The sequence below is a fragment of the Leptodactylus fuscus genome, chromosome 5, assembly GCF_031893055.1.
Source record: "Leptodactylus fuscus isolate aLepFus1 chromosome 5, aLepFus1.hap2, whole genome shotgun sequence".
Taxonomy (NCBI): Eukaryota; Metazoa; Chordata; class Amphibia; order Anura; family Leptodactylidae; genus Leptodactylus; species Leptodactylus fuscus.
This window is the reverse complement of record NC_134269.1, coordinates 102,995,543-103,011,618: the sequence shown is the minus strand read 5'-3', so window position 1 is coordinate 103,011,618 and position 16,076 is coordinate 102,995,543. Positions and strand designations below refer to the sequence as shown.

Below are 16,076 nucleotides of genomic sequence, written 5' to 3'. Positions count from 1 at the left end.
CTCTTATTGATGGTACAACTAGTTTATTATGTTAACCAAGTATCCCTTTTGACTATGATCCCTTATAACACTCTCATAACATTGTGAGACCTGGCCATACATTTTAGCTTAAAGGGGTATTCCCACGTTGCATACTCACCAGTCTTCACTGCTGTAAAATCTTCTTTCTTCCTGGTTTCTTGCGTCATTTGGTGGGCGGGGTTTCATATGCAACCTGCCATTTAGCTCCGCCCCCAAATTATCGTGTAGCTCCGCCCACCGCATAGCGTGATCCTATGGGGCGGCTGAAGGGCCTGTGATGTCATCAAAGTTCCTCAAACAACACTATATACACAATATTGTACTATGAAGTACAGGCAGGAGCAACTCCATTCTGTGTTACATACAGACACTGCCTGTCTCTGCCATAATGAACACAATTGAATTAGCTAGCCTGATAACTGGGAGAACAGAAGACGAGTTCAGAAATGAAAGCAGTTCCTAGCTAGAAACACAGGCTCGCTCCCATGTACTTAGCCCCTCCTCCCTCCCCCCTGAGTGCAGGCAGCTACATCACTTGACTTTTGAGTAGATAATTCAAGGGCTGTGTCAACAATGAATTGAATAAAGTAAGATAGTGGACAAACAAAGCAGTTTTGCTGAAGCAGGGTATTTATGAAAAGTCTTAGGGCTAGTTCACACGTGCGCAAAGGGGAGGTTTTTGACAGCGGAATTCGCTTCAAAAACCGCTCCTTTAACATGGTGGTCTATGTAGACCACTAGCTTTTTTTTTCCGCCTGAAGAAGCGACATGACCTTTCTTCAGGCGGAAAACGCCTGAAGAATTGCATAGAAGTGAATGGGAGGCGAAAACCGCGCGGTTTTTTGCACACAAAACCGCGCGGTTTTTTGCAAAAAAACGTGCGGTTTTCGCCTGCAGTTTCTATAGCACATATAGGGAAAAAAAACCTAGCGAAAACCGCGTAAAAAACCGTGTCAAAAACCGCGTGGAATGCAAAAAACAGCGTCAAAAAAACTCCCCGAGGTTTTTTACCTCGCACAAATAAGCTAGGCGGTTTTCACGTGTGAACTGACCCTTACATCCACATTAACAGGCAGCATAGATAGGATCCTTGTGATGGGACAACCCCTTTAATCATTCAAATGTCATGATCAGTTGTGATCATGGCACCTGGGTGGATAGAGAATGAGAACACTCCTCCTTTCATCCCCTTGGTCCGTCATTGTGAGATATCAGGGTTCTGAGGGGTTGCCATTGCAACCAGGAAACCAATTAATGACTACTTTGCTTCCTTGCCCAGTCATAAAGCTTGCAATGAGTTAACTCTGATAACTAGCATTGTGAGTCAGGTCCCCCACCCGAAAGTGCAAAAAATGCCCTCTGAACTGGTCCCCTCTAGTCCTGTACTTGTTAAGGTGCAAGATGACTCCTGTGCGGCGAGATCAAGGGAACTGTCTTATTAAGACTCCCCAGGCTTGTCATTGTACTATGCTTATGATCAGCCTCAATAGCTATGTAGAGAATCTCCCAAAGATTGCAATACAGTCGTTTTCCAGTCTATGGGACCTGCAATCAGAAGATTGCAGAATAAAGCTTGCTATGGGGACTTATAAAATAGTAAATAAAAAAAGGTTTTTTAAAATTTGAAACAGATAGAAAAACTAAAAATTCAAATCGCCCCCCTTCTTAGATTAGAAATGAAGATAAATAAACAAAAGACAAACCTAAACTAGTCTGAAAACATTTGAAAATGCGTATAAACATATAATAATAATTTTCCCATATGGTGAATGCCGTAATAGAAAAAATGAAAATCACCAAGTTTTATTCACTGTTTTGCTTCCCATACAAATTTGAATACAAATAGGTCAAATTAATCAGACATTCCTCAATCTGTCCCTGCAAAAAAAGATGCCTTATGCATCCCCCTATACATGGGAATATAAAAAAAAAGTTACGAGTGTCAGAATATGGTGACTCCAAGAGATTTTTTTTTATTTTTTTGCAAAGTTTTGGATTTTTTTTAAGGGTGAAAATCCAAAACTATATAAATTTAGTATCCCCGGAATCGTACTGACCCATACAATACAGATGGCCTATCATTTTGGCTGCTCAGAGAACGCTGTATAAACAAATCCGTTAGGCTAAGGCCCCACGTGACAGTTTGCAGCGCTAAAGCGCTGCGGGAAAACCGGAACGCATCACAGTTCTTCCTGCAGCACTTTAAACAGTTTGTGGAATTTTACTCCTCCAGACTTGCTGTTAGCATTATATCTACAGGAAAGCTGCTGGTGTTTCCGTAGATATAATTGACATGCTGGCATTTCCAAAATCGCGCCGGTTTTGGAAATCGCAGCGTGTCCACGCTGCAGTTTGAAACGCAAAGTGGGTATGGGATTTGAATGACTCTAATCCTCTTTGCAGATACTGTAAAATGCTGCGATATACCCGTGGTTTTTCCAGCCTGTGGGGCAGTGGCCTTAAGAAAGTTGCACCATTGCAGTTTTTCTACAATACTACCCCATTCTCAATTTTTTTTTCCTCGCTGCTTCCTAGTACATCTTACGGAATATTAAATGGTACCATTATGAAGTGCACTTTATCTCCGGAAAAATAAAATTGTAATGGGGTTTGGAAGGCAGGAAGTCAAAAACAAAAAATGTTTGTGGGAAAGGGTTAAAGCTTTTATATATATATATATATATATATATATATATATATATATATATATATATATATATATATATATATATATACATATTTATTATTATTATTATAATATTATTATTATTTTTTTTTTTTTGCTGTTGTCCTATGGATATTTTGGGTGAACAAAAGCTCTTCTTACCAAAAATGCTAAACCGCTAGCTCAGATGGTGGTTGCCTTTTTAACGTCTTTAAAATGCCATGGTAGATCTTGTTTATATTTACTGGACAGAAAATTGTTGGTGGACTTCCTTGATATGGTCCTAATAAACAATGTAAAACCTTTGGAAATATCACAATTATTACTTTTATCTAATACCAAATCTATTTTTGCTATTTTAGTGCTTAGTAATCATTTATGCATGAAATTCTATAATCCCTTGAGAGATGGAAAGTTTGCTGAACTCGCTCCTAATTATGCATATGAGCAGTAGCTTAACACCATTGACAAAGTATTCTTGTGCCTATATGTAACTAATTGCAGACCCCTACCCCTTCTCTCACCGTGCATCTTTCAGTTTCCATTATCATTACCGCTACCCATTATCACGATCTTCTCCTAGGTTGCCTTCATTTGCATTCATACATTCTTGACCCCCAACTCGTTCACCCTTTTGCTTAATTCAGCAACACGCACAATATTTCCCCAGAGCATGATCACCCAAGTGTTAGCTCATCTAATAAAGGATTTTTTCATCTGAGTGAATACAGATTAATTAAAAACCTGTAGTTAGCTATGTCTGATATCATGGTGGTTCTGGGTATCATTTCCGTTATGACCCTTTCACCACCAGATGGGTTCTGTAGTAATTGTGGAAGGTTAATACAATTTGAAGCTGAAGTGGTGAGACAGAAGATTCACTTATTGCCTGGTTTTAATTTGTGCTCTACAGAGTCCTTCTGTGTAATTTAGTAGAGCGGGAGGTGATCACAAGTTTGCCTTTCGTGACTTGTGCCGCAATCAGCAGTAACTTTATGAGTATTGCAAATTGGAATTCTTTCTGATTTACTTTTATCTCTTGTTTTGTTCGGTTCTTTTATCTATTGCAGTATTGTAATTGGGACAAATTACAAATCCTGCTTATTGATTTTTTTCTTTTTTTTTTTTTTAAAGGGGTATTTCAGGAGTTAAGTACTAAAAGGGTTTTCCAGGAAAAACTGTTTTTTTTTTCTCTGGAGACCAGGAAAGGTTAATAATAATAATAACAATAACAATAAAACATATTCTTCTGTGCCCGTTGCTCCACTGTCTGGTCCCACGGTGTCTTGTGGCTTTTTCTAATTGGTTGAGGACAATTAGTGGCCTTAGAAAAGGACCGAGGCATAAATCACAATCAGTGGCCTCAGCAGGCCTCAGGAAGAGACCATGATGTCACAAGTAGTGACATCACATGTCATTCATTGATTGGCCTCAGCGGTCATGTGTCACCGCTGAGGCCAATCATCTGCTTCAGTGGAACTCCGGAAGAGACCCATTCAGTAGAAGGACTAGAACGCGCTGGTGGGACACCGGAGCATCGGGGACAGGTGAGTATGATTGTTTTATTTTTTTCAATGCCTTGAGCTGATTTCAAAAATTAAAGAGGTTGTCCATTTATATCTGGACAACCCCCTTAAAGCACATTACATTATCTTCTTATGGAGTTGATGAGTTCAACGTTCAAAAAAAAAAAAAAAAAAGAGAGAGAAGTCCATAATAGAAGCATTTACAAATGCTACCTGCTATAAAAAGGATTCCAGAAGATGGAAAGAAATAACTGATGCCATTACCTACAACTCTGCAAAGGATATGGCTTCCATAGCCATTGCGGAGCACAATGAGTTTAAATGCCTCATTAAAACTCTAAAACAAAACAAAAAAGTTGCCACCACAAAAATTATTTTCACAAACTGCCGTGCCCAGTGTGTATAAAGCATGTCACGAAAGGGTAGCTGCTGAATTGAAAAATCTCTACAGTACATTGCAGCCAGGTCTGAACTCCGGTCAAGTAGGGCAATGAGGCAATATTTGAACTTAACTCTGCACCACATTGATGATGAATGGAACCTCCGTAACAGAGGCCCTGAGACTGCATATTTTCCAGTTGATCACACATCAGAGATGATTGCACGGGGCCTCTGAAATATGCTTTCTGCATGGGACCTCATGGAAGAGAACCTCCGTGACCATTGCAACAGCCAGTGGAGCTAATATTGTAAGAGATTTAGATCTCAATGGATGGACATGGCAGCATTGTTTTAGACATAGACTGCATCTGGAAATTGGTAAGTGCACTGTCCACATCAGCTAACAGACATAATGCTACAATATTCAGCAATCTAAATGGCGATATCTGAGTAATTGCTTGTCACCAGTTGCAAATTATTTTATCTTTTATTATTGTGTTAGGATCAACCTGTGGACCAGGCAGTGAGGGTGTACAAAACAGTGAGTGCAGTTGGAATAAAAGAAGGCATTAGTGAAGGCACAAAAAGAGCTAAACCTGCCACAACACAACTTGAAAACAGCATGTGTTGCCAGATGGGGATCAGTGCCAATGGTGATTGTAAGGGTTCCTGAGCAACAGAAAGCCATCACATAGGTCCCCACTGGAGACTTAAAAAACAAACAACAAACACCTTATTTCATCTTGAGCGGACTTGGATGTCATAGATGCCCTGTCAGAAGAAGAGTATGTGACCATTTCATTTGTGATAGACTCCCTTTTAAAGAATAAACTGTATATCTTATGTGTAAAATTCCACTTTATCTTTGCACTTGTTTTGCAAAACCTCCTGCAATGTTGATGAAGAAATTGTAGATCAGGGTCTTTGTCTTACCAGAACTGTAGGGACTGGTTTCTTTTTAAGGGTTTTTATTTTTATTTTTTGAGACTCATACAATATTTTTTAGAGAACAATCTTTTTTATAACTCCATACTGAAAAGAATGGACCTCACCACAGCGAGGGCTCTTAATTTTATTTGCATAAACAAAGCACATGAGATATGAGCTGTGATTTATGGGGAAAGACTAGCCAATTTACTGATATAATTTACATTACCAAAACTAGCGTCTTTCTGTGGATGTGATTACTATGTGTAAGTGTATCCAAGGTCAGAACAAGGTAACTGCACAACATAACATTTATCATGTACAGAAATTGAACCTGCTACCTGCATGTACCAACAGGTTAAAAAGCTAAATATGATCAAAACAAAACGGAATTTGCTTTTAATCATTATGAAAATCCATTGTCTCCTGTTCTATTAACATTGTCATAAAAGGGGTTATATGGGACAAGAAAGACATGGCTGCATTCCTTCCCCAAGAAACTCCTCTACACATTGGGTCTGTCTTGTATTGCAGTTCAGGTTCCTTTTTTTTTTTTTTTTTTTTTTAAATTGAAACACCACAAAATACTTCTAGACCTGTTTTCCAAAGAAAACAGACATGGTTTTTTTTAACATGTTTCTAAAAATGCTAAAGGGAAAGTGTCATTAGAATATCTCTTGTTAAAGGGGTTATGCCATGAGTAACATTTGAAGGGAAGGAGCCTGGGGATGTGTCCATGTTCACCAGGGAGCCTACCTTCAACGTGGCTGTATTCACAAGGTTTAAACACCCCCATTCTCAGATCCCCACCATCCAGCAATATATCCCCTATCAAGTGGATGGAAGATACATATTTTTTTGTGACATAACCCCTTTAAAAAATAGTTTAAGAAATGTTAATGGAGTGGGGCACGCTAAACTCGTTTGCAGAGTAGAATGAAGCAGTCACTGCCAGGTGGTGGGTGAATAAAGCGGGCCCGCCAAGTCCATTTACACCTCTAAGAAAAAGGGACCCAAGTGGCGGCCCAGCCTAAACTATTCAATGTTTTTACACTTTATCTCTGTATGTGAAAGTACGGATTCAGTACGAGGACAGGGCCTCACATAGTGCACCTGCAAAGTGCAAAGATTCTGGTTAATCCCATCCACATATTGCAGAAAAATATCTGCAGCGGCCATGCTGTGATTTCCTAAACACTTGCATTTTTGTATATCGCAGAATATCAGTTATACCTACGTAAATGCTGTTGTTTTCCGTATAGGTATAAATGAAGCTAAAAGTCCCAGTGGAAAAAATCTGCAGACTTTCTATGGAAAGTACTACAGGAAAAATGTTGATTCGTTTCCGCCTCGTTTTTTCCCGCAGCACTTTTTGTCTGCGGCCTGCTACGTCGGGCATTAACCTAAAACAGTGTCTTGTTAGAAAGAGATACTCAGTTTAACCTACCCAGTGATTTAGCTCAGAATGTGACTGCCCAAGTGGAAAGTTTGGTGAATTTGATTTAATAAATTATATCTGAAACCACATCTGGTGCCAGCAGTAATTCCAGCTGCAACCAAGTGCTGTCTGAGGGAAGATGAACCATAAAGACTGTAACCCTCCAGCATCATTACTGGCCATTGCAGATACCTTTTCAGAATGGGTGGCAATAACCAAGCAGTTATTGTTCTTGTTTCACCCTAAATTGCAATACTAAAGTGATGCTATTGTTTTTTTTTTTCTTTCCTCTAAACGCTGTAAAGATCATGGTTGGTTTGGAAAGATGGTCTTATAGCTCACCGTTAAGCAACATGAAAGTAGCTAAGACTTGAAGGTAACTTTTCTGTAAGTAGCTTAGGTGTGGGAGATTTCACATTGTATAGTAGTCACGTCCTGTAAGTAGTGTGAAACCTTTTGTATCCTTGTGAACTTATTCCAAGCCCATCTTGTCATTAGTATTGTTATTATACTTCGGTTATTTGTCTTCTACAGTGCACAATATCATACAGCCCCTTGATGTAACAAGGGTAAAGTTTGTATGATATCCTTAAAGGGGTTGTCCCATCAGAAGGATCCTATCTATACTGCTAGTTTATTTGGATTTAAGACTTTTCCTAAATGCATTGCTTTATCAAACCTGCTTTGTTTGGCCGCTATCTTAATTTATTCACTTCATTGTTTATACTGTGTTTCTATGTCCCTTGGGATTATCTCCTCATTTGTCAAGTGATGTAGCTGCCTACTCTCAGAGGGTGAGGGAGGGGCTGGGAGCAGCTCTGAGCTGTTTGTGTCTGATAAGTAGCGGAGCTTCTCAGATAGGGGAGGTGAGAGCTCCGGGATTTCTGAGCTCTTATCAGTCGGTTTAATTGAATTTGGCTGATAAGGGCTGAGATAGGGAGTCCATTACCTCTGTATGTAATGCAAGCTGACTCAAATCCAGCTCTGCTACATCAGCTTCACACTGTGGTAATTCATTTACAACCAATCCCGTGCAAGTGAAACCCCGCCCACCTAGGTGCCGAGAAAAGCAGGAAGTGAAGAGAGCATAATAGCCTGCAGGTTAGTGAACAAGCGTCATGGGAATACCCCTTTAATAGTCTTGAGTTTTTAAGAAATAATTCAATGTCATAAACTGTTGTCCAAAGTTTTTGAACGCACATATTTCAAGCCTAATACTGTTCTCTAAAAGCTTTGCTAGAAAAACAATTTCAGATCTAAACTAACACTATGAATAGAGAATAAATGGTGCAAGTAAATGACCGTATCTAATAAATGCATCGACTGGAACATTTGTTTATAATTTTATGCCAAATGTTCTTTTCCACACACTTTGTCCTGATTGCTTTACAACAATGCCAGAATGTTAATAAAAAGAATTAGCCTCTTGTCTAAACAGTTTCCATATTGATGTAGAATATAAATTATACTTTGAAATCCGTTTTCTTTAGTATGAAGCAGAATGCATTTGTTTTTCATTTAGCGTTCTATACTTCTCTTTACAAGGGTTAAAATGCCCAGATTAAAAATGTATAAATAAGTATTAAAGCAGATCTTCTTTGTTGCAGTTATACACCCTTCAGCCGTAACATTAAAACCGACTGTCTAATTTTGCATCCCTCATGACTCCAGAAACTGTGTCACTGCATAGACTCCTTGAAAACTCTGAAGGTGTCCATTGTATTGTCTCCTTAATAATCAATTGTATAGAATAATAATGTTATGGATTGTGAAACTTTTTCAATTATGAAATAAAGATTTTATTATTTATGTTTTTATACTTGTTGGACTCCTTATATGATTGTGGTGGTTGTTTTTGTGACGTATAGGTATGGACAGTTGGTAGTAAATGGTGGAGTACATTCTCATGCTGAAAAGAAAATGGACACCTTGTACATTTATAAAGTTTTCTTATGTTCTTCTTTTGGTCTAGGTGTCTGCAGTGGACTCACTGGAAGGACCTTTACTTCAGGTGGAAGGTCTCAGTGACCTACGTCTTGAGCTTCACAGTAAGAAGATGAATATGCATTCAGTTCTGATTGATGAGCTCCACCGTCACCTGTACATTAAATCCACCAGTCGTGTGGGGCAGTGGAGCCAGGACAAGAACAGAAGCGGGTACAGTGACTTGTTCTTATAATCTGCTTAATGAGAGGTCTTTTTATCTGCATTTTTATTTTTTAAATCTGATCATTACTGCAGCATTGAAAGGAGAATGGCATGATGTGACTGCTGCCAAGCTGCTGCTGCTCTTCTCTATTGTCAGTACAACGCCATTCTAGCTTTTAACTGAACAGCTGAGTCCTGTCCGACAAGTTAGCAAAAAATAAATTATCTTGTGACCACAGTCTATCTATCAATATCCCTAGCAACTTTGCTGTTGCATGTCTTTAGCCCAAGGGCTGTTTGGCAGTTTGCTGAGGGCAAAACAGGGACAGTGGGGCAAATTTATAAATATTGGCTCAAGACTCCCTCCCGATTAGGCCCATTCATTCTGGCCTAATCCGGAGCGGATTTCCGCGAAGGGATGCCAGTGCACTGCATTGACATTCCGTCACGGCTAGCCGCACGGTATGTTTACACGTGGAATCCATTTTCTGCTGTGTGAACATACCGTAAGTCTTCCCAATGAATATTGAAAGAACTCCAACCATTCTTCAATCTAGAGTTATTGTGTGTAAGATATTGTGTGCAAAATAATAAAAGTAATAGTACAGTGGGGAAAAAAAGTATTTAGTCAGTCACCAATAGTGCAAGTTACACCACTTAAAAAGATGAGAGGCGTCTGTAATTTACATCATAGGTAGACCTCAACTATGAGAGACAAAATGAGAAAACAAATCCAGAAAATCACATTGTCTGATTTTGTAAGAATTTATTTGCAAATTATGGTGGAAAATAAGTATTTGGTCAGTAACAAAATTTCATCTCAATACTTTGTTATACACTCACCGGCCACTTTATTAGGTACACCTGTCCAACTGCTCGTTAACACTTAATTTCTAATCAGCCAATCACATGGCGGCAACTCAGTGCATTTAGGCATGTAGACATGGTCAAGACAATCTCCTGCAGTTCAAACCGAGCATCAGTATGGGGAAGAAAGGTGATTTGAGTGCCTTTGAACGTGGCATGGTTGTTGGTGCCAGAAGGGCTGGTCTGAGTATTTCAGAAACTGCTGATCTACTGGGATTTTCACGCACAACCATCTCTAGGGTTTACAGAGAATGGTCCGAAAAAGAAAAAAACATCCAGTGAGCGGCAGTTCTGTGGGCGGAAATGCGTTGTTGATGCCAGAGGTCAGAGGAGAATGGCCAGACTGGTTCGAGCTGATAGAAAGGCAACAGTGACTCAAATAGCCACCCGTTACAACCAAGGTAGCCAGAAGAGCATCTCTGAACGCACAGTACGTCGAACTTTGAGGCAGATGGGCTACAGCAGCAGAAGACCACACCGGGTGCCACTCCTTTCAGCTAAGAACAGGAAACTGAGGCTACAATTTGCACAAGCTCATCGAAATTGGACAATTGAAGATTGGAAAAACGTTGCCTGGTCTGATGAGTCTCGATTTCTGCTGCGACATTCGGATGGTAGGGTCAGAATTTGGCGTCAACAACATGAAAGCATGGATCCATCCTGCCTTGTATCAACGGTTCAGGCTGGTGGTGGTGGTGTCATGGTGTGGGGAATATTTTCTTGGCACTCTTTGGGCCCCTTGGTTCCAATTGAGCATCGTTGCAACGCCAAAGCCTACCTGAGTATTGTTGCTGACCATGTCCATCCCTTTATGACCACAATGTACCCAACATCTGATGGCTACTTTCAGCAGGATAATGCGCCATGTCATAAAGCTGGAATCATCTCAGACTGGTTTCTTGAACATGACAATGAGTTCACTGTACTCCAATGGCCTCCACAGTCACCAGATCTCAATCCAATAGAGCATCTTTGGGATGTGGTGGAACGGGAGATTCGCATCATGGATGTGCAGCCGACAAATCTGCGGCAACTGTGTGATGCCATCATGTCAATATGGACGAAAATCTCTGAGGAATGCTTCCAGCACCTTGTTGAATCTATGCCACGAAGAATTGAGGCAGTTCTGAAGGCAAAAGGGGGTCCAACCCGTTACTAGCATGGTGTACCTAATAAAGTGGCCGGTGAGTGTATATCCTTTGTTGGCAATGACAGAGGTCAAACATTTTCTGTAAGTCTTCACAAGGTTGGCACACACTGTTGTTGGTATGTTGGCCCATTCCTCCATGCAGATCTCCTCTAGAGCAGTGATGTTTTGGGGCTGTCGCTTGGCAACACGGACTTTCAACTCCCTCCAAAGGTTTTCTATAGGGTTGAGATCTGGAGACTGGCTAGGCCACTCCAGGACCTTGAAATGCTTCTTACAAAGCCACTCCTTCGTTGCCCTGGCGGTGTGCTTTGGATCATTGTCATGTTGAAAGACCCAGCCACGTTTCATCTTCAATACCTTTGCTGATGGAAGGAGGTTTGCACTCAAAATCTCACGATACATGGCCCCATTCATTCTTTCATGTACCTGGATCAGTCATCCAGGCCCCTTTGCAGAGAAACAGCCCCAAAGCATGATGTTTCCACCCCCATGCTTTACAGTAGGTATGGTGTTTGATGGATGCAACTCAGTATTCTTTTTCCTCCAAACACGAAAAGTTGTGTTTCTACCAAACAGTTCCAGTTTGGTTTCATCAGACCATAGGACATTCTCCCAATACTCTTCTGGATCATCCAAATGCTCTCTAGCAAACTTCAGACGGGCCCGGACATGTACTGGCTTAAGCAGTGGGACACGTCTGGCTCTGCAGGATCTGAGTCCCTGGCGGCGTAGTGTGTTACTGATGGTAGGCTTTGTTACATTGGTCCCAGCTCTCTGCAGTTCATTCACTAGGTCCCCCCGCGTTGTTCTGGGATTTTTGCTCACAGTTCTTGTGATCATTTTGACCCCATGGGGTGAGATTTTGCGTGGAGCCCCGGATCGAGGGAGATTATCAGTGGTCTTGTATGTCTTCCATTTTCTAATTATTGCTCCCACAGTTGATTTCTTCAATCCAAGCTGGTTGCCTATTGCAGATTCAGTCTTTCCAGCCTGGTGCAGGGCTACAATTTTGTTTCTGGTGTCCTTTGACAGCTCTTTGGTCTTCACCATAGTGGAGTTTGGAGTCTGACTGTTTGAGGGTGTGCACAGGTGTCTTTTTATACTGATAACAAGTTTAAACAGGTGCCATTACTACAGGTAATGAGTGGAGGAAAGAGGAGACTCTTAAAGAAGAAGTTACAGGTCTGTGAGAGCCAGAAATCTTGATTGCTTGTAGGTGACCAAATACTTATTTTCCACCATAATTTGCAAAAAAATTCTTACAAAATCAGACAATGTGATTTTCTGGATTTGTTTTCTCATTTTGTCTCTCATAGTTGAGGACTACCTATGATGTAAATTACAGACGCCTCTCATCTTTTTAAGTGGTGGAACTTGCACTATTGGTGACTGACTAAATACTTTTTTGCCCCACTGTATATAGTAAATATACTATAAATATAATATAAAGCAATAGTATATTTCAAGTCCCTCCAGGTGCCATGTCACTGCACTGTGCATGCTATATTTATTGAATAGAAATGGGGTTCTATAAAGTATTATCCACTTTCTGTAGCTAATAAGTATATACAGATGTTCCACGTGCTTGTTACTCTATTGAACCACATTCTTTATTATGCAGCATAATAAATTATACGTTTATGGCTTCATATCCACTCTTTAAACTGGTCCTGGTACATTATATGGCCTGATCTTTATCGACAGTAAAATCAGAGATGTCCTCTGTAGAGATGAACTCATAATTAAAGGGGTTTTCCAGGCAAAAAAAATCTATCAGTGCTATTTAGTTGGTTAATAAGCGCATCCAAATCCCTTTTAACATTGTTTTGGGTGATTTCTGGGTTTCTCTGGGAGCTCCTGGCATCCTCTGCATTTATTTACATGGATAGATTACTGATGTCTTACCATTACCATGATGCATTGCAGTTCACTCACACCCCCTCTCACTCCCTTCCTCACAACCCCCCTGTTTTCCTAGCTAGCATGAAAACTTAAAAATGAAAATAGGCTTGGTCTTGAAAGGGTTAAACAACCCCCTTACTCATTACACTGCAGTTCATATGTATCTCTCGCCTTATCCATGTGCAGGAAATATATAATATACCGTATTTTCCGGCGTATAAGACGACTTTTAACCCCCAAAACGTTTCTGAAAAGTTGGGGGTCGTCTTATACACCGGGTATACGGTGGGGCAGGGGGTGGAGGAACGGGATCGCAACCTTCCTGCTGCCGCTGGCTTCCTGCAGCGGCAGGAGTGGAGCGATAATGCGGCCCCGGCCTCCACGGCATCTGCCGGGTATGTAAAGCTAATGGCAACTGCTCTGCTGCAGATCGGTTGCCATAGCAACCGGGTCTCCGCTTAACGTGGAGGCCCGATGCTAATGCCCGCAATCAGAATGTATTCTAATTGCGGGCATTAAAACTTAACCCCCCCCCCCTTCCCCCCGCACACACACACCCCAAAAGTGCAAAAACACCCACGGGGCAGGTCCCCATCAGCCCTATACCTTTAAAGTTGTAGGCCGGCTCCTGCGCGACGAGGTCGCAGTAGCCGACCTGTTCCGGTGAAGGCTCCCAGGCCTCTCATAGCAATATTACTATTGCAGCTAGTCTATGACCAGTCACAATAGTAATGTACAGAATCTCCCATAGACGACAATACACTTGTATTGCCGTCTATGGGGACTTGCAATCAAATGATTGCAGGTTCAAGCCCCCTAGGTGGGGGCTAATAAAAAATAGTTAAAAATAAATAAATAAAAGTTTTAAAAAATAAAAATATATATATAAATAAAAAATAAAAATAAAAGTTCTAAATCACCTCCTTTCCCTAGAATACATATAAAAGCAGAAAACTACTGTGATACATATACATATTAGTTACCCCTATGTCCGAAAATGCCCGGACTACTTCTAAAATATTTTTCCTGTACGGTGAATGTCAAAATCAAAAGGGCCAAACCCTCTTTTTCTTTCATTGTTCGCCACTGATTTAAATAGAAGGTGATCTAAGCAATAGACCTTCCTCAAAATGGTATATCTACGGTAAATCTGGCCCTGTCAGATTGTCCGTGCAAAAAAAAAAACGGTTATCCAGAGGGAGAGGCCGCATACATACACCGGTGGTTTGCTTTACAACCCATGCAAATGAGTGGTTTGTAAATCAGGCCGCTGGCAAGCCGCTGCCTGTCCAGTTTCTCCAGGGTTTAGGACAGAAATCCCAGGGCGAACAGCGGAGGTAGTGTGAACCCTCCTTTACATAGAAGATGGTTTGGGACTAGAGATGAGCGAATAGTATTCTAAACTATAGTTTCAAATAATGTACCTCGCTCCATAGGAATGAATGGAAGCGGCCGAACACCAAGGGGTTAAGCGCCAGCCGCTTCCATTCATTCCTATGGAGCGAGGTATTCAAAACTATAGTTTAGAATACTATTCGCTCATCTCTATTTGAGACTAGAAAGCAAATAAAAAAAAAGCATTGAAGAGTATGCCAAGGGGTAAGTCTGCATTAAGAAGAGGTACCCCACAGAAGAGGGGTAGTCTTATATGGTGAGTATATCCCAAACTCTATATTTTAACTGTAAAAGTTGGGGGTCGTCTTATATGCCCAGTCGTCTTATACGCCGGAAAATACGGTACATAAGCATACTGAAACCTAATCACGCGGAATCAGTATGATGTCACTTCATGTGATCATGGCATCATTTCGGCACCGCTTGATGTGATATCATTGGACACAGTTTATATGGATATTTGGGAATTAGCTCTGTGGCAACATCACAGAATTAGTAAGGTAAGTATATTACTTAATTTTTCACAAATTCCACCTTTGTTTCAGTTCCTGGAAAACCCTTTTAAAGGGGTTGTCCCGTCACAAGGATCCTATCTATAATGCTTGTAAATGTGAATGTAAGCAGGAGCAGAACTCCTTTGTTTGGCCACTATATTACTTTATTCATTTTTTTGTGGCCACAGCCCTGACCTAGCTGCTCCTGAGTCAAGTGATGTATCAGCCTGCTCTCAGGGGGGAGGGAGGAGGGGCTAAGTGCACGGGAGCGAGCCGGGGGGGGGGGGGGGGGGTAGTTTACCCTTTGGGGGAAGGGGACGCCAATACACTGTTAGACGCCGGCACAAGTGAAGCCAGCAACATCTCTATGCTTTTGCCCTGCATGAAGCAAGCAGAGGCGATGCTGTTATTCCGGGCGGGGGGGAAGGGGGGGGGGGGCGGTGGAGGAGCGGAATAACAGCATCGCCTCTGCCGCTGCTTGCTTCATGCAGGGCAGAAGCATAGAGATGTTGCTGGCTTCAACTGTGCCGGTGTCTAACACTCCCCGGCATCCACTGTAATAGAGGCGGATGCTGGGGACTACGCCGGCACAGCTGAAGCCAGCAACATCGCTATGCTTCTGCCCTGCATGAAGCAAGCAGAAGCGATGCTGTTATTCCGCTCCGGGGTCACATATGCAAAGCCAAGCGGCGAGATGCCGCCGGCCCTGCGTGCACGCTCATACACCAGTCTAGCCTTCACAATGCGAATGCAGACCCGGCACCCTGTCGGGTCTGTATTTGCATTGTGAAGGCTAGACGGTCTATGAGCACGCAGGGCCGGCGGCATCTCGCCGCTTGGCTTTGCATATGTGACCCCACCCACCAATGACGAGACAAAGCCGGAAGACAGAAGATTTTAGAGGAACGAAGACTGGTAAGTATGCGACGTGGGAGTACCCCTTTAAGTATGTTCGGAATCTTTTAATGTCCCATCTGGACAGTTGACTCATTGAATATTTAACATCCATGAGCAAGCAGTTAAAAGAACACTAAACCCAGAAATGATTGATAAAAGAAGGCTGGTGATAAAGTTTTCCTTACTATTTATGAGTGCAGGTATTTCTTGTAGAGGTCCTGTAGAAAACACATGGGTAAATCTCCGGTATTCTGATGCATTTTTG

The 16,076-nt window shown here is 41.5% G+C and overlaps 1 protein-coding gene across 1 annotated transcript in view; it reads left to right on the top strand.

Annotated features, from left to right (window-relative positions):
• EXOC4 (exocyst complex component 4) overlaps positions 1–16,076 on the top strand; it is a 342,142-nt gene that overhangs the window by 26,139 nt on the left and 299,927 nt on the right. The window contains exon 4 of the mRNA XM_075273922.1: positions 8,931–9,115. Coding sequence (XP_075130023.1) covers positions 8,931–9,115 — 185 coding nt within the window. The remainder of the gene's footprint in view (positions 1–8,930; positions 9,116–16,076) is intronic.